The sequence below is a fragment of the Apium graveolens genome, chromosome 10 (genome assembly GCF_009905375.1).
Source record: "Apium graveolens cultivar Ventura chromosome 10, ASM990537v1, whole genome shotgun sequence".
NCBI classification, from domain to species: Eukaryota; Viridiplantae; Streptophyta; class Magnoliopsida; order Apiales; family Apiaceae; genus Apium; species Apium graveolens.
Window position 1 is genome coordinate 187,372,416 of NC_133656.1, and position 17,998 is coordinate 187,390,413.

The window sequence follows — 17,998 nt, forward strand, 5'->3', positions numbered from 1 at the left end:
CAAAGTTACGAAAAAAATGTAATTTCATGAGGAAAAAAAATGGGTAAAATAATAGAATCAATCAATAATTAAATGTATAAAATGGTCGTAGTTAAAAAAATATTGGTTGTTAGTGGGGTGTAGTTATTTTTTATATTATAATTTATTATTTTTTTACTAAATTTTAAAATGTATAAAATCGAATAGAACATTTAACAAGAAAAGTGTACAAAAATGAGGGAGATAAAGGGAGAGAAAGTGGTAATTAAAATAATTTCAAAAGTACATGATTAGGATAAGTATACTAAATTACTTGTTCATTTTAAAGAACTAAAATATAGAAATAAACTTATTTTGATATTTATTTTAATATCAACTCATAACGTTAATAACTTAGTTGAGTAAGAAAAAATGATTTTTTTGTTGCATTTGAGTTTGTATCAGGTTGTATTTCAACTTGCATTTGGTTGCAGCGGTTTGTAAAATCATATATTTGTAAAAAAATAGTATTTTTAAAAAATTAAAACTCAATAAAATCATATTATACAGAAAAATTTAGAAAAACACATTAAAAAAAGCTTCTATATTACTATATTACTTGCAAAAATGAGGATAAGGACTGCGTAATGTCGTGTTTGAACTTACTTTTACCTAAAGTGGGGTGGGTAGATGAACGTGTGTGCAACAAGGAGAAAGTGTCCAGGTACATTACGAGACCTGAAATTAAAACCTTTTTATATCATTATTCAAAATTACCATGTCTTCATTTTTTCCCCCTTTTTGTTCTAAAAATACTGTAATATTTCCATTTCAAAAAAGTAACTTCCCCATTAATAAACGTAAAAGAAAAATCAATAAATTACCAAATTCGTCAAATGTTACCAAATAATTCATTCCTCCAACTAATTGATTCGATATTCGGCAGATGTACAATGTAAACCCGTATATTCTAAAAAAGAAAGACACATAAAAATAATAAAAAACAAATAATACACCTAATTTTATATCACACGCCTGTGTATAAATAGGAACATACACAAGAAGCATTTCCCAAGTCAAACACATTTCTATACATACACAAGTTGTAAGTAATATCTCCACCAAACCCTAAACAAATGGCTCCCATTGCAGTTGGTGACTCGCTTCCCGATGGAACTCTCGCTTATTTCGATGAGTATGATCAGCTTCAGGAGGTTTCTATTCACTCTCTCGCCGCTGGTAAAAAGGTTGTTCTCTTTGGTGTTCCTGGTGCCTTCACTCCTACTTGCAGGTACATATTTTTTATTTGTCTTATTTTAGATTTATAGCTAATTGTATTTGCCTAATATACAATTAGCTACGAATCGTATGACTTGGAGCTAATTGTGTACTAGTTATCCACAACTAGCTCCAAATCAATCAATTCCCTGTATTATTTTTATGGTTTAGATTTGTAGGTAATTGTATGTGGGGAATATATAAATACCTACAAATAATTTGATTTAGAGCTAATTGTGTAACTCTGATATAAGTTAGCTTTAATTTGTAAGTGTTTATTTATTATGATTTTGATTTGGGTTTTTGGCTGGATCTGGTACAGTGTGAAGCACGTGCCCGGGTTTATTGAGAAGGCTGAGGAGTTTAAGGCTAAGGGTGTCAGTGAGATCTTGTTGATCAGTGGTATGGCCTTTTGTCTTAGCTTAGCTAATTGTTTTTTCAATTATTTACTTTTTATTTTGCTGAATGTATATGTGAAATCGATAAAGGTGTGTGTGTGTGTGTGAGTGAGTGTTTGACAAAGATTTGTGTGTGTGTGAGTGAGTGTTTGACGGTTTTGATATATGTATGCTTGACCCCCTGTCTTGATATATGTATGTTTTACCAGCTAATTATCGATTGTTAGGAGTACTGAATAAATGTAAGCATTTAGGATGATTAGACTATAAGAGGCGTAAATTGTAGGGGTATTAATTTTTGCATCCCTAAATTGAATGATAAAATGAGGAGATTGAAAGGAAAAATATATATTATGATTATGTGTAAAGCTTTTGGTATTTCAGGGGACAATTAAATGTTTGTTTTGAGCACTAGTTGTTAATCTTGTGTATGGCCTTTTGAATTGATAGTGCTCGTCGTAGTCTACTTTTGTGTCATAGCTAATTGTTTTTTTGTAATTATCTACTTTTGATTATGCTGAATGGATATGTGAAATTGATAAATATGCGATGATGTGTGTGCGAATGAGTGTTTGATGATGTGTGTGAGTGAGTGGTTGTACGCTTTACCCCCTGTTTTCATATATGTATGTTTTACTAGCTAATCATCAATTGTCTAGGATGATTAGACCACAAGAGGCGTAAGTGGTATAAATTTTTGCATCCCTATATTGAATGATAAAATGAGGAGATTGAAAGATAAAAGATATATGATTATTTGTGAATCATTTGGTTTTTTCAGGGGACAATTAAATGTTTCTTTTGAGCACCAGTTAATCTTGTGCTTCGCCTTTTGAATTGGTAGTTCTCGTTGTCGTAGTATACTTTTGGTGTTTATTTTCATTGCAATTTTGTTTATGGAGTGATTGTATATTAAGCCCCTTACCGTTAGGGAAGGACATATATAAAGGAGGATTGTGATGTTTCTTGCAGTTAATGATCCATTTGTGATGAAGGCATGGGGAAAGACTTACCCAGACACCAAGTTTGTCAAGTTCTTAGCTGATGGTTCTGGCAAATACACTCATGCCCTTGGCCTCGAGCTTGACCTTACTGAGAAAGGGCTAGGTGTTCGTTCTCGCAGGTTCGCTGCAGTAGTTGATGATCTCAAGGTCCAGACTGTTAACATTGAAGCCGGGGGAGAATTCACAGTTTCTGGCGCAGAGGATCTCCTCAAGACTCTTTAAATTATCAGTTCTGGTTTTGCTGATATCTTTTTAAGAATCAGTATGAATCTCGTGTTATTTAAGTTAAGACTTGTTTATGGTTTGTCTGAACTCAATTTGAGACCTATTGATATTGGCTGCTTTCCATTAATATCCTAAGCCTTTTCCATGAATGTCGAGAAATGTGGGCTATATTTGTTTGCAATCCTTAATATCTTCAAAAATTTCATAAAACTGTTTTTGTCATTGTTCATGTTGGAGAATTATTACCTTAATCTTATATACACAGAAAAGAAAATATGTTAAGCAAGAAATATTTTTTAATAAGCACCAGATTTAAGCTTTTCTGTTCTGTTTATGAGATGTAATATACGAATTGAACTGTTTTACAGTTCAATAAGCTCAAGAAAAGTATTTATTTACTTGATAAGGATTGCTTACGAGATTTTATCAACGACTCTGTGTGAAAGAAAGCAGCAGCCAACAGGTGACATTGCAGCAGTGTCCATATTTAAGTTTCTGCTGGAATTGTGGATGTAAAACAGATTGAAAAATCCTTGTAAATGTACTTTATATTGCAAAATTGGATGTTAAAAAGTTATCTGCTACTCTTAATTTTATCCTGCACCTCAGACAGATATTATTGTGCAACAAGTTTCTGACCTCAAGACTGGTTCAAGTCAGCTGTTAAAGTCTCTAGTCTTGTTATGAGAGCCTTCTTCAAGGACTTTTGATTTTGAAGGAAGCAATAATATTAAGTTGAGAAGGCAAATTACTGAGGGTTTTGTTACTGGTGCTACTGACGTCCACTTATAACGCTAAACCTCGAGTATCAGCTGGTGCTACTGACGTCCACTTATAACGCTAAACCTCGAGTATCAGCGTTGTACATTTACAACCACAAGCAACCAGTGATATAGATATTCAATTTACAATGAACTGGACACGAAAGTGTATTAGTCGAATACAACGGAGATCTGAGCAGACATGTTACTTTAGTAATCTCTAAATGTAGTGAAGTTAAAAACTTTCCATCTCTTTGGGACTTTATTGCAGAAGCTGAAAGTGTAGCATTATTACAAATGGCCCATGTTTAAAATTTTGATGACAAATTCATGATAGTGATCAGTTTTGGCACTCGGAATGTTATTTACCAAATAAGGCACGATTATTCCTTCTTCTTCTTTTCTGGTCACGGTTGTTGAATGGTAAAAAATGTTGTTAAATGCCTATGCTGAAGGTGTTGGATGTCGCTGTCTGCTGCTGAAACTAAATTATGTGGTTGCATATATATTAGTATGCAATCCTACTGAATAATTTGAAGAGGAGAATATGAGGACATGCATCTTGCTATATGCGATTACATTGACCTTGTTCCTTGAATCTTCACATGCAAAAGCTTGCACTCTTTCAGTTTAAGCTTAGCATGGCAATTTACTCATCTGCTTCTGAATCTTGTATTAGATATGGGAATGTATTTCCACATCCACAGACGACGAATTGGAGCATGAATTCTGATCACTGCACGTGAGAAGGAATTACCTGCGATCAGATGAAAAGAGAGTGCTTGGACTGGACCTGAGTTGCAGCCAGCTTGTAGGAGTAATCCCTCCCAACAGCACCCTCTTCCAACTCTCTTCTCCTCAGTTTTAATGGTTTACATTGAGTACTGCCTGAAGAGATTTTTCACCTACCCAAATTGAAATTACCCGGAATACAATTTAACTCTAATCTCTCTGCGTGTTTTACCAAAAACAAGTGGTGCTGCAGTAGTAGTTTCCGGATGGTTTCCCTTTTACAAACAACCTCATCTGGAGGGATACCTGATTCAATAAGCTACCTTAAGTCTTTAATCAGTTTGACACTAGTGAATTGCAGTTTTCTCTGGGCCTATCCCAAGGTCAATAGGTAACCTTACTGAACTAAAAATGTTGGACCTGCATTCTAATCATTTTAGTGGACAAATTCCCGATTCTCTCTTTAATATTCAAAACTTAGATTTTCTTGATGTTAGTTATAACAATTTCTCTGGACAGATCCCAAGATCAATAAGCAACCTTGCTCAGCTTACTCTGTTAGGACTGACTTCAAAAAAAATTGGTGCCCAGATTCCCAATTCTTTTAGTAATCTTCAAAACCTAGGATTGCTTGACCTGAGTCGTAACATTTTCATTGATCAGTTCCCGCCTTCCCTTGCCAACCTTGGACAGCTCGTATATTTAGATCTGTCAGAGAATTCATTAACTGAACCCCTGCCCACAAATCTCACCGCTCTATGCCTACCACAATTAACTCTTAGTTTCGAGCAGAACTTTCTAAAACGGGATAATACCATCTGGTTTGTTTGATCTTCCATAACTGAAAGACTTAAATATAGGTTCTAATAAGTTCACAGGACAACTTTATGAGTTTGATTCTCTTAAGTCATCTTTGGAGAGTGTTTCTTGTAGAAATAATTTACTAAATGGAACCATTCCAAACTCATTTTCTCAACTTGTGAACCTCACCTCTCTGGACTTATCCTCAAACAAATTCAGTGGGGTCTTGGATGTTAAACAGTTTCCACCCCTTAAAAAACCTCAGTGGTTTGGGTTGACATGGAGGTCCTCGTATTTGAATCTCTCTCAAAACAACCTAACAGGCGGTCTTGAGCATCTTCCCTGGAACAACCTAAACTATGTTGATCTCCAGTTCAATATTCATTAACGGAACATTGCCTGCCTCTATCTGCAATTTAAGCTCTCTTGATATCCTCAACTTGTCTCATAACAATCTGAGTGGCCTACTTCCCACTTGACCAACAAATCTAGACTACAGTCTTTCAGTGCTTGATCTACGGATGAATAGTTTCAGTGGAAATATTCCATTAACTTTATCAAATTTCCGTAAGCTAAGAAGTCTGAATATTCCATCAACTGGAAGGAACAATTCCACTTTCTTTTTCTGAATTTGTTCACTTAGAAGTCCTTGATCTTAGAGGTCATGTTCCAGAAGGAGCTCAATATAATACATTTGAAAATGATAGCTACGCGGGTAACGTGGAGGTATGTGGACGTCCACTGTCTAAAAAGTGAATTACTGAGACGAAAGATGAACAGGAGATTAATTTAGATGATGGTGATGATTACCTTTTCAGTGGTTTTACTTGGGAAGCTGTGGTGATCGGATATGGAAGTGGAGTGTAGGGGGGGGGGGTTGTTGTTGGATACATGACGTTCATGCTAGGAAAACCAAAGTGCTTTAATTGGGGCTCAAGGTCAGAAGGATGGAGATTAGACACAGATGAAACAGAAATTTGGCTCTGTATCTTTTGTTTAGCATAGCAAAATTCCAATAATTTGGTATTAGCTTATCATTTGATCTCAAATTTCCAGTTAAATTACAGTAGACTGAGGAAATGTGTCATAATCAAGTCTGGCTACATGCTCACATACACACAAGTAAACACGACAATCCCTGGACAAAAGCATATTGTATTAACTAGTTTTGACATACTATGACGATGAGATTTACCAGGACCCCATGACAAGAGAGAAAATGCAAGCACAGACGGATGACAAAAAACCAGGTAAACTATTTAAACCTTGAGAGTTGAGGCTGTCACAAGTTTCTAAACTTTCAGCATACAACTATCCATTAATCTCTTACTTAATAATCACAACGAGTAGTGCTCTGAGTTGAGCAGGGCTCTCTACTTTTTTTTTCTATTTTTCTTTCTAAATTTGTCCCTCGGAAGGCTTTTGGTTTCAGGTAGTTTAGATTCGGATTCAGCACAAGCCCAGGCCAGTTTTTGCAACTAGCAAGTCAAGCCCTAACAAAATTGTAGAGTTGACACTGTTTTAACAACTTACCGCACAAAAAAACTTAACTATTATTGTTCTCAGTGGAAATAAGGAATGGCAACAAAATAACAAAGGAAAAGGCACAGGGAATCTAATATTTTCCTGCTTAGTGCTTAATCCATTATAATGCATTAGCAACACGCTGGCTGTTTCATACGTGTTGATTAAGCAGAGCGACTAACCGACTAACGATACAATAAAATAAAACTACTGTACCTTAAACCGGTGCATGTGCTTAAGAATCCAAGACAAGCTTATGTATGGGGTGGAAAACGCAAGTCATGTAAAACTTCACAATCTAAATTATCTAACTTATGTAAATTTTGAATAATATATACATTTTGAAAGAAGCAGAGAACAAAGAGTCACGGGGGACTGTCTGTATTTATGCTTTTGTATGTTTATGTACCTGCCAAAACTCTGATAATTGCAACACTTGATATTGTGTTATCATTTTTAATGCACTCTGCTGTGCTCTCCTTTTTATTTGTTTGTTAGTTCTCTCTTATTCACTCACTGCTATATTAGGCACTTCACATGAATATATCACTTCTGTTCACCATGTGAGAGATCTTGAATCTTCTTTCATGTGATCATATATGTAGCCCATCATGTTCATCAGAGTATATATGTGTTAATATATGCTCCTACATAGCCAGAGAGCAAGTACATTGAAGAGAATAATGGTGGAGTCAAAGCCATTTGTGGCTCAAAATCTTAAAGATGAAACAGAAGCGCAAGTTAAGATAGAAGTAGTAGCAAAAACAAACCCAGAGGTTAAATTTGAAGGTGAAGCTGAAGATGAAAAAGATGCTAAAACAAAGGCCGAGTCCGAGGCACAAGCTGAAGCCATAGCAGAAGGAGCTGATGAACTACTGTGCTTTGACAAATCTCTTCAAGTTAGTGTACATTCAAGTATTCACATCATTTAGTACTCAGTACTCGTGCAAACGATATTATGTGAATTAATTTAGTTCATTTAATTTGGTATTATACATTTGCATTAAGCACTCTGTCACTTTTTTTCTTCTGGTTTGCTGTATAAATAGGAACTTAAGGACCTGCGCTCTCAGCTTCATAATGCTGCTGATTACTGCCAAGCGACTTTTCGGAATGCAACACATAAGCACATGTAAGTCCCCCGATTAATATCTGTAAATTCTTTTCCTTAGACAAATGTAAACATTGTACATTGCTCATTTGTCAAATTTGCACATATTAAGGATTCATTTTCGTTACCTGCATAATTGCTTACACCATTGATACGAGTTCGTGTTAACAATGGAACGGTCGGTCATGCTACTGAATTTGCCTATTTCTTTATAGATGGAGCATGTACTCAGCAATATATTGTTGCAAATGACCACATAATATTTGTACAGATAGTTTATTGACGCTGCAGTAAGTGTAATTACAGGGTCATAAACAATACAAAAGAGTACTTATGTCGAGCTATAGTCACAGTTGTCGATCATCTTGGTAGCGTCTCAGCTAATCTCGATCATCAGGTGTCTGAAGCTGATTGTGTTTCTGAAACAGAAATCAGAGTCAACAACTTGAAACAAGTAGGAGCATATATATATCTCACCTTTTTAATACATTAATCAAAGTCTTGTAAAACTCCTATACATGAAATTACTGCAACAAGATTTTGATTTTTGAGTTATGCTGTTGTACAGAAACTTGCCACTTGTCAACAATATTCTCAAAAACTAGCTTTACATAAAGTAAGCTGGCATGCAGATTTTCCAAGATATCATTCTCGATATATAATGCAGCGTAATGATCCAACTTCTCTTCTAATCTTTGGTGACTGAGTTATAAAGCCTGAAGTGAATTCTTAACACAATTTGTTTCTCTTCTGTGCATTGTTCTCAGCTATGCCCATTCTTCGACGATCAAATGCGATGCTCAAGTAAGCCCTTGAACTCTAAAAACTCAGTAAAATTTAGGGTTGATACTGGCTTAATGCTCCTAAATTGAGAAGAAAGTATTCTTTTTTATCTTGAAAATGCAGGGAGCCAAGTGATGCGCCTAATGGTACAACCAGAATAATCAAGAAAGAAAGCGACAGAAAGACAGAAGCATCACTGGTTTCTTTCAAATATAAACCACTTCCCTTTGATTCATCAATTCTTTCGAAAATTAGTGGCTTCTCAAAACCAGGTTATATTTCTTTTAGTACATCATGATCACTGAAAATACTCCTCTGTTTTTGGTACTAATAACTTCAAAAACAATGCAGGATTACTAGTCGAAAATGGCCTACTCATTCAGCCGAAACCTCAACATCAACTATCTCAGTTTCAGGTAATATATGGTTATCTTCTGTCAAGCCTTTGCATACCAGACTTTGATACCAGGTCTAAGAATTTTCTCATGTATTATGGTTATCTTCTGTCAAGCCTGAGTATTCTTAAATTATAATGTGCATTCGACACAGACAGACTTGTACGATGAACTACTTACCATTTATTTATCTTGATTATTTCAGGAGAAACGTAAGCTCAAGCACAGAGTACTCAACTGGAAGCCTATGGAAAAGAATGACCTGTTGTCCTTAGTTAAGTGGAAAAGATTGACATAATCGGCTCGTAACCTTTTTAAGTGAATATTTTAGCTGTGATTAGGCACCGGATGTTTCTGTTTATGCAACTTCTATGTTGAGCGTTTTTTGGTTTAATACCTAGAGTTTATACTTGTTTCTGCACCTTTTAAGTTTGTAATATTTGTCATTAGTTTTGGTTTTCTTCTGATCTAATGATGAGTTTTCGCCTCTTATAGACAAATTTTTATTTAAAACATGTGCGATTCTGCAAAGACCATTGCAGAGTACATCTTTACTATCGGAAAATGATGTGCTGTATTTTAATAACAATGACAAAGCTGAAAGCTGTTCGAATCTCGTTAACAACATTCTGTTCATCTCCTGGGGTCAACACCAGAACTACTTTCAGTCCGTTTCTTTTCTTCCTTATTTAGACTAATTGACAGGCGGTGTTCTAATCAATATTAATAGAGGAATGGCACACATGTTTCCGAGTAAGATTTGGATTATGTGGTCTTGTTTGTAGTCAAAGTTGATGTCTTATCTGTTAATAATTTAGTTTCATGCTCCTATATTAAGTTAATAGGACACCGTGTTAACACATTCCTTCTTTTGTGCTCTAGAACTAGAAGACCGCCTTTGTGCCTAAAACAAAAGACATTGAATAAAAAATGCATCATTATTATTTAATTCCCCACGCTTAGAATTAACATACAAAGTTATACATCATTTCACATTTTTGTCTTTTGTCTGAAAACATCTATAATATAGACAAGCTGCACTGAAGTAACACTAAACAAAAGAGAAAAAATGTTGAAATGCATGTGGCTATTTTCAATCACCATGGTCTTGTTCCTGCAACATCTTCATGTAGCAGTTTCATTGTCTTATAATGCACCTACTACTGCAGATTTGAGTCATGACATGCAAAAACTTGCCTTGTTTCAGTTTAAACTTGGCCTGTCAATTAATACTTCTGCATCGAATCCTGAAGATTGTGTTTCGTGGGGTACTCCTTCGCATCCAAAGACGATGAATTGGAGCATGAGTTCTGATTATTGCACGTGGGACGGAGTTCTCTGTAACCAAGTGACAGGGGACGTGATCGGACTGGACCTGACTTGTAGCCAGCTTGCAGGAGCCATCCCTTCCAACACCACTCTTTCTCAACTTTCTTCTCTCCAGTACCTTGCCTTTGGTTTTAACGATTTACACGGGGTGTTTCCTGAAGATATTTTCCATCTACCCAACTTGAAACAGTTAAGTTTAGTCTTTAACTCCAATCTTACTGTAATTTTACCAAAAGTTAAGTGGGGAAGTAGTAGTAGTCTTCAAATGCTTAACTTTAGGCAAACAAACTTATGTGGAGGGGTACCTGATTCAATAGGCTACCTCGAATCCTTGACAACTTTGTCACTCTCGGATTGCAATTTATTCGGGCCGAATCCAAGATCCATTGGGAACCTTACTCAACTTACTCAGTTGGATCTCAGTTCTAATCATTTTAGTGGCTTGTTTCCCTCTTGGCTTGGCAATCTTACACAACTTGTACTTTTAAACCTTATAGATAATTCAATAACTGGACCCTTGCCCTCCAAACAAGCTGCTCTCTGCCTTCCAAACTTAAAAATTCTCTATTTGTCGAATAACTTGCTAAATGGAACAGTACCATCTTGGTTGTTCCACTGTCCATCATTAGGTATTTTAAACATAGGACACAATGAGTTCACAGGACAGTTATCTGAAATCATTTCATCTAGGTCTGCACTGAAAATTTTTTCATGCAACAGCAATTTACTATATGGAACCATTCCACAGTCATTTTTCGAACTTGTGAACATCACCTCTCTGGACTTGTCCTCAAACAACTTTAGCGGTGTATTGGATGTTGATAGGTTTTCACACCTTGTATACCTCGATAAGCTTGATCTGTCTCACAACAGTCTATTAGTGACATTTACAAGTACAGTCATGCTACCTCCAGAATTTTATTGGTTAGGCTTGTCATCTTGCAAGATCACGAAGTTCCCACACTTCTTAAGATCCTTGGAAAACCTTGCATACCTAGATCTGTCAAACAACCGAATAAGTGGAGACATACCTCAGTGGATTGAGTCTGTAGGGAGGAATTCGTTGTATTATTTAAATCTCTCTCAAAACAGCCTAACTGGTAGTCTTGAGCATCTTCCCTGGAACAACCTAAAGTATCTCGATCTACAGTCTAATATGCTCAAAGGATCATTGTCCGATTCTCTCTGCAATGTAAGCTCTCTGGATGTTCTGAATTTGTCTCATAATAACTTTAGTGGTGTGCTTCCTACTTGTGCAAGAAGTTTAAACTACAGTCTTACAGTATTTGATCTGCGCATGAATAATATTGGGGGAAGCCTTCCATCGACTTTGTCCAATTTCCGCAAACTGAGGAGTTTAAATTTGCATGGTAATAAACTGGAAGGAACGATTCCTCTTTCATTTGCCGAATTTAGTTACTTAGAAGTAATTGATCTTGGAAGTAATCAAATGAAAGATACCTTCCCACAGTGGTTAGAAAATCTTCAAAATCTTCAAGTTCTTATTTTGAAATCAAACAAATTCCATGGTATTATAAACAGAACTTCTAGGATCGAACATCCATTCCCTAGCTTGAGAATCATTGACCTTTCCGACAATGAATTTTCGGGCCCTCTGCCAGCAAAATATTTCAAAAACTTTAAGGGTATGATGAATGCTGAGGTCAATAAAATGAAAAGGAGTTATATGGGAAATTCGTACTATAGTGACACAGTGAGCATGGTGATCAAAGGGATAGAGATTGAGTTTGTCAGGATTTTAACTGTATTTACAACCATTGATCTATCCAGAAACAAGTTCGAAGGGGAAATTCCTGAATACATTGGAAATCTGAAGTCACTCCGATCTCTCAATTTGTCTCACAATCATATATCAGGCCATATACCATCGTTGATTGGAAAATTGTCAATGCTAGAGTCACTAGACCTTTCTTCTAACCAACTCCAAGGGATAATTCCTCAACAACTCACAAGTTTAAATTTTCTTTCGCGCCTCAATCTCTCTCAGAACAATCGTAGGGGTCATATACCAGAAGGAGCTCAGTTTAATACATTTGAAAATGATAGCTATACCGGGAACTTGAGGCTATGTGGATCTCCACTGTCCAAAAAGTGCAAGAGAGAGATTATTGAGACGCAACATGAAGAAGATGGCGATAATGATTACTTTTTTAGTGGTTTTACTTGGGAAGCTGTGGTGATTGGATATGGCAGTGGAGTGGTGCTTGGATTTGTTGTAGGATACGTGATGTTAAAAGTTGGACAGACGAAATGGATTACAGACATTATCGCCAGAGAATTAGGCGTCAAGGTCAAAATAATTGAAATTAGAAGATTTTTGTAGAGATTTTGGCTCTGTATCTTCTGCTTTGTCACTGGAAATTTGCAAGTCTTTGGTTTTGGCTTCACTAATGCAAGACATTGTTGCATGTGTTCAATCCCGTCTTATCTTTCAGAAATGTAATATTTTATCAATTCATCACAATTATTTCGTCAGGTCCATCTCGGATAAACCTTTGGAAATTGCAGTTACACTATTTAGTATGGTTTACCTTGAATAATTAAGAAGCAGGGCCAAAACTTAGAAGCTAATCTCAGGAACTGGTTTGCTGTCTGCTCTTACATATGTTGTGGCATCTCGATTATGCAGTAGATTAGAGGAATGTGTCATTTTTAAGTTTTTCTGCAGCCTGCATGTATACTTTATATGCATGACACATTAAGACGTATTGTCAGAACACTAATTACAATGTTTTTCGGACATGTTCTCAGCCCGATGCTAAGCTATGTTTGCGATTCTCATTTGATTATTATAAGATTTAGTGTTTGATCAAAATTTTGGATAAATCACTCTGACGCTTAATACATATAAACGGATTTAATTTGTTTCTTTAGAGCTTTGGACCTAATAAACGCATCTTTTGTGTCAGATTTTGGTGATCTTATGAGGGAAGCAAACGCAGATGTCTAACATAATTTAGCAGAAACCTTAACATCCACAATGCTGACCAAAATATGACAACTTCAGAAGAAGATCAAGTAAGCACATGATTTCGAGTTAAATTGCAATACTTGGAGTTTCTTAGTTCTAGAAACTTGTCGGCTCATGTTCTATTCGTTCTGGACATTAAATTATTCGTTTCGATCTACATAGGTTTGATAAATTTTTTAATTGTACTGTACGAAAAACGAGTGAAATCAGTTTGAATCTCGATAACAACTTTTGTTTTGCCAAAAACCTCAATAACAAATTGCTCTCTATTTCCGAGTAAGATTGGATTTTGTGGTCTTATCTCCGTTAATAATTTAGTCCAATACTCCTATACAAAGACAAATGAAAATCAGAAATCATGTAGCCTTTCACATTTTTGTCTTCTGTCTGAAAGCATCTGTATAGACAAGCTGCAGTGAAGTAACATTAAACAAAAGAGAAAAATGTTGAAATGCATGTGGCTATTTTCCATCACCATGGTCTTCGTCCTGCAAAATCATCATGTTGTAGTTTCACTATCTCATAATGCAACTACTACTACAGATTTGAGTCATGACATGCAAAAACTTGCCTTGTTTCAGTTTAAACTTGGCTTGACGATGAATATTTCTGCATATAATCTTGAAAATTGTAATTCAAATGGTAATCCTTCGCGTCCAAAGATGATGAATTGGAGCATGAGTTCTGATTATTGCACGTGGGACGGTGTTACCTGTAACCAGGTAACCGGGGATGTGATCGGACTGGACCTGACCTGTAGCCAGATTGCAGGAGCCATCCCTTCTAACAGCACTCTTTTTCAACTTTCTTTCCTCGAGATCATATTCTTTGGTTTTAATGATTTACACGGAGTACTACCTGAAGAAATTTTCCATCTGCCCAACTTGAAACAGTTAAGTATAGACTCTAACTCGAATCTTACTGTAAACTTACCAAAAGTTAAGTGGGGATGTAGTAGTAGTCTTAAAAGACTTATCTTTTCAAAAACCAACTTTTCTAGTGAAATACCTGATTCAATAGGCTACCTCGAATCCTTGACACATTTGTCATTCTGGTCTTGCAATTTTCCGGGCCAATCCCAAGATCCATTGGAAACCATACTCAACTTACTCAGTTGGAGCTCAGTTCCAATCATTTTAGTGGCTTGTTTCCCTCTTGGCTTGGCAATCTTACACAACTTGTACTTTTAGACCTTTCTAATAATTTTTTAACCGGACCCCTGCCCTCCGAACAAACTGCTCTCTGCCTTCCAGAACTACAAAGTCTCTATTTGGAGTATAACTTGCTAAACGGAACACTGCCATCTTCGTTGTTCCACTGTCCATCACTAGGAGGTAACGAGTTCACAGAACAATTATATGAAATCACTTCATCTAGATCTGCACTGACAATTTTTTCTTGTAAGAACAATTTACTATATGGAACCATTCCACAGTCATTTTTTAAACTTGTGAACAGCACCTCTCTAGACTTTTCCTCAAACAATTTTAGCAGTGTATTGGTGTATTTCTGACATTTACAAGTACAGTCATGCTCCCTCCATATGTCAGTTGGTTAGGTTTGTCATCTTGCAAGCTCACGAAGTTCCCATACTTCATAAGATCGTTAGAAAACCTTGAGTACCTAGATCTTTCAAACAACCAAATAAGTGGAGAAATACCTCAGTGGTTTGAGTCTGTAGGGAGAAATTTGTTTCATTTAAATCTCTCTCACAACAGCCTAACAGGTAGTCTTGAGCATTTTCCGTGGAACAACCTAATTTATCTCGATCTACAGTCTAAGATGCTCAAAGGATCATTGTCCGCCTCTATCTGCAACGTAAGCTCTCTTGATATTCTAAATTTGTCTCATAACAATTTTACTGGTGTGCTTCCCACTTGTGCAACAAGTTTAAACTATAGTCTTTGGGTGTTTGATCTGCGGATGAATAATATTGAGGGAAACCTCCCATCGACTTTGTCTAATTTCCGTGAGTTGAGATATTTAAATTTGCATGGTAATAAACTAGAAGGAACAATCCCTCTTTCTTTTGCAGAATTTCATTACTTAGAAGTAATTGATCTTGGGAGTAATCAACTAAATGATACCTTCCCACAATGGTTAGAAGATCTTCAAAATCTTCAAGTTCTTATTTTGAAATCAAACAAATTTCATGGTGTTGTAAACAAAACTTCTAGGACAGAACATCCATTCCCTAGCTTGAGAATCATTGACCTCTCCGACAATGAATTTTTGGGTCCTCTGCCAGCAAAATATTTCAGAAACTTCAAGGCTATGATGAATGGGGAGGTCGATAAAATGGAAGTGAGTTATATGGGGAGTCCCTATTATGGTGACACAGTGAGCATGGTCATGAAAGGGGTAGAGATTGAGTTTGTCAGGATTTTAACTATATTCACAACCATCGATCTATCCAGAAACAAGTTCGAAGGGGAAATTCCTGAATACATTGGAAATTTGAAGTCACTCCGACATCTCAATTTATCTAACAATCATTTATCGGGCCATATACCAACCTTGATTGGAAAACTGTCGATGCTAGAGTCTGTAGACCTTTCTTTTAACAGACTCGAGGGGGTGATTCCTCAACAACTCACAGGTATGAATTTTCTTTCGCACCTGAATCTCTCTCAGAACAATCTTAGCGGTCATATACCAGAAGGAGCTCAGTTTAATACATTTGGAAATGATAGCTATGCTGGGAACTTGAGGCTATGTGGATCACCAATGTCCAAAAAGTGCAAGAGAGAAGTTAGTGAGACGCAGCAAGAAGAAGATGGTGATGATGATTACTTTTTTAGTGGTTTTACTTGGGAATTTGTGGTGATTGGATATGGCAGTGGAGTGGTGCTTGGATTTGTTGTAGGATACATGATTTTCAAGGTTGGACAGACGAAATGTATTACGGGCTTAGGCCACAAGATCAGAAGAGTTGAGATTCGAAAATTCTTGTAGAGATTTGGCTCTGCATCTCCTGTTTGGTCACTGCAAATTTGCAAGTCTTTGGTATTGGCTTCACAATAGCTAGACATTGTTGCATTTCATCCCTATAGTCTTATCATTCACAAATGTAAAATTTCATCACAATTATTCCATTAGGTCCATCTCGGATTAACCTTTAACATTGCAGTAACACAATTCAGTATGGTTACCTTAAAAATTTAGAAGCATGGTCAAAATTTAGATGGTAATTTCAAGAATTAGGACAATGTCTGCTCTTACATATGCTGTGGCATCTCGATTATGTTGTAGATTAAAGGAATGTGTCATATTCAAGTTCTGCTGCAGCCATCCTGCATGTATACTTAGTATGCATGATAAATTGACACAGATTGTCAGAGCACTAATTACAACGTTTTCAGGACACATTCTCAACTGATGCTTAGCTATGCATGCCTCATCTATTTTACATTTTTAGTTGAGTTATATTGGTTATTGTCGAATAGTTCCTAAGGTGTAGATAGCCATATAGCAAGGAGGAGAAAATTTAAGCTGTATCAACCTCTTCTCTTATCTATAGTGATCTTCTTTTGACAAGTACATTACAAAAAGTAATGGTGGAATCAAAACTATTATCGTATATTATTTTAATTTGATCATTCCGGTTTGATTTGTTTCTTATTGTTGTTATTATGAGTTAAATTTAAGAGTGCTGACTTGCATGTAGCTAGAAAATCAGTAAATAGTATTGGTTTGGCACGCATGCATACTTCTGGTTCTGAATTCTGATCAGCCTGCGATTCAAGAGAACAGAGTGACTGTTGTCCAGTGCTTATACAGGACTCGCTCACGGCTCACCTGAGGGTGTGAAGTGAATTCCTGGCCACTGGCCAGACATCGTAATGAGGATCTTGGATCTGCTCCATTGGAAGCGTTGAAATTTTTTGTGTATGAAGGGGTCACATCATCTATCCACGCTTAATTTAGTCATTTTAGGATTTTTCCTATACTAAGAAAATTATAGTAGACCTATGGTTAGCATTTAGCAAGTAGCAACATTTGGTGGCTATTATCTGGATCGGAGAAGTCTAAAAGGCTGGGCTATTTCATTTCAGCAATTCATATGCATGTCAGATCCACCACTTTCTTGGAATTGATTAGAAAAAGGAATAAATTTCTGCAGTTTTGACTCAGATGGAGTTATAGATGGTTCTCATTTAACATGTTTTCTTAGTTGTAACCAAGAAGGTAAAATTTAGAAACAGCTTTACTTGTGGCTAGCTGTAGTCCTGGGGGCATGTTTTTCACTTGCATCTGGACGAGGAGAAGACACTCTCCCACTAGTCTAGACTCTAGAGACATGGGTTTGTAAATAAATTAATAATGTTCTAAGCATCAACTCCAAAGCTTAGAGGAGTGATGCATACGGGTTACCCTTCGGCATCGGTTCCAACTTTCGACATCACGTGAGGGAGACAACAGATGTTCGAATCCTCTATATCTGATCAAAGGTGAAAGGGGGATACCTGATTTTGCTACTTTTCTTTAACTAGTTATACAGAAAATAGGTAAATGTACTAGTGTCTACGTCATATGGATTATGATCTATTTACATGAAAGAGAATTAATGTTCCTAGATCTACGACTATATCACGATTTCTTGGAGGAAACACGGGGAATATGTCCATGTCCCTCGGTCAAATTGTATGATACTTTGGCTTTAGTAATTTGGTTTTTTTCACAGGCATGCTGTTTGTGGTATATACT

At 36.3% G+C, this 17,998-nt stretch overlaps 4 protein-coding genes across 4 annotated transcripts; all 4 read left to right on the forward strand.

Moving 5' to 3' along the window:
• Positions 1 to 1,021: 1,021 nt before the first annotated feature.
• Positions 1,022 to 3,012, forward strand: LOC141690365 (peroxiredoxin-2-like). Its single transcript, XM_074495170.1, has 3 exons — positions 1,022 to 1,249; positions 1,559 to 1,638; positions 2,607 to 3,012. The coding sequence occupies exons 1-3, from the start codon at positions 1,095 to 1,097 to the stop codon at positions 2,858 to 2,860; spliced, it is 489 nt and encodes a 162-aa protein (XP_074351271.1). The 5' UTR covers positions 1,022 to 1,094; the 3' UTR covers positions 2,861 to 3,012.
• Positions 3,013 to 7,155: 4,143 nt separating this feature from the next.
• LOC141688966 (uncharacterized) lies at positions 7,156 to 9,606 on the forward strand. Its single transcript, XM_074493121.1, has 8 exons — positions 7,156 to 7,580; positions 7,731 to 7,813; positions 8,099 to 8,246; positions 8,361 to 8,460; positions 8,560 to 8,596; positions 8,699 to 8,847; positions 8,927 to 8,991; positions 9,176 to 9,606. Exons 1-8 carry the CDS (start codon positions 7,323 to 7,325, stop codon positions 9,266 to 9,268), a joined length of 933 nt encoding a protein of 310 aa, XP_074349222.1. The 5' UTR covers positions 7,156 to 7,322; the 3' UTR covers positions 9,269 to 9,606.
• Positions 9,607 to 9,826: 220 nt separating this feature from the next.
• LOC141688965 (receptor-like protein 33) lies at positions 9,827 to 13,443 on the forward strand. Its single transcript, XM_074493120.1, has one exon. The coding sequence runs from the start codon at positions 10,040 to 10,042 to the stop codon at positions 12,641 to 12,643; it is 2,604 nt and encodes an 867-aa protein (XP_074349221.1). The 5' UTR covers positions 9,827 to 10,039; the 3' UTR covers positions 12,644 to 13,443.
• Positions 13,444 to 15,073: 1,630 nt separating this feature from the next.
• Positions 15,074 to 16,246, forward strand: LOC141691459 (receptor-like protein 33). Its single transcript, XM_074496198.1, has one exon. It carries the CDS (start codon positions 15,074 to 15,076, stop codon positions 16,244 to 16,246), a length of 1,173 nt encoding a protein of 390 aa, XP_074352299.1.
• The last annotated feature ends 1,752 nt before the right edge of the window (positions 16,247 to 17,998 follow it).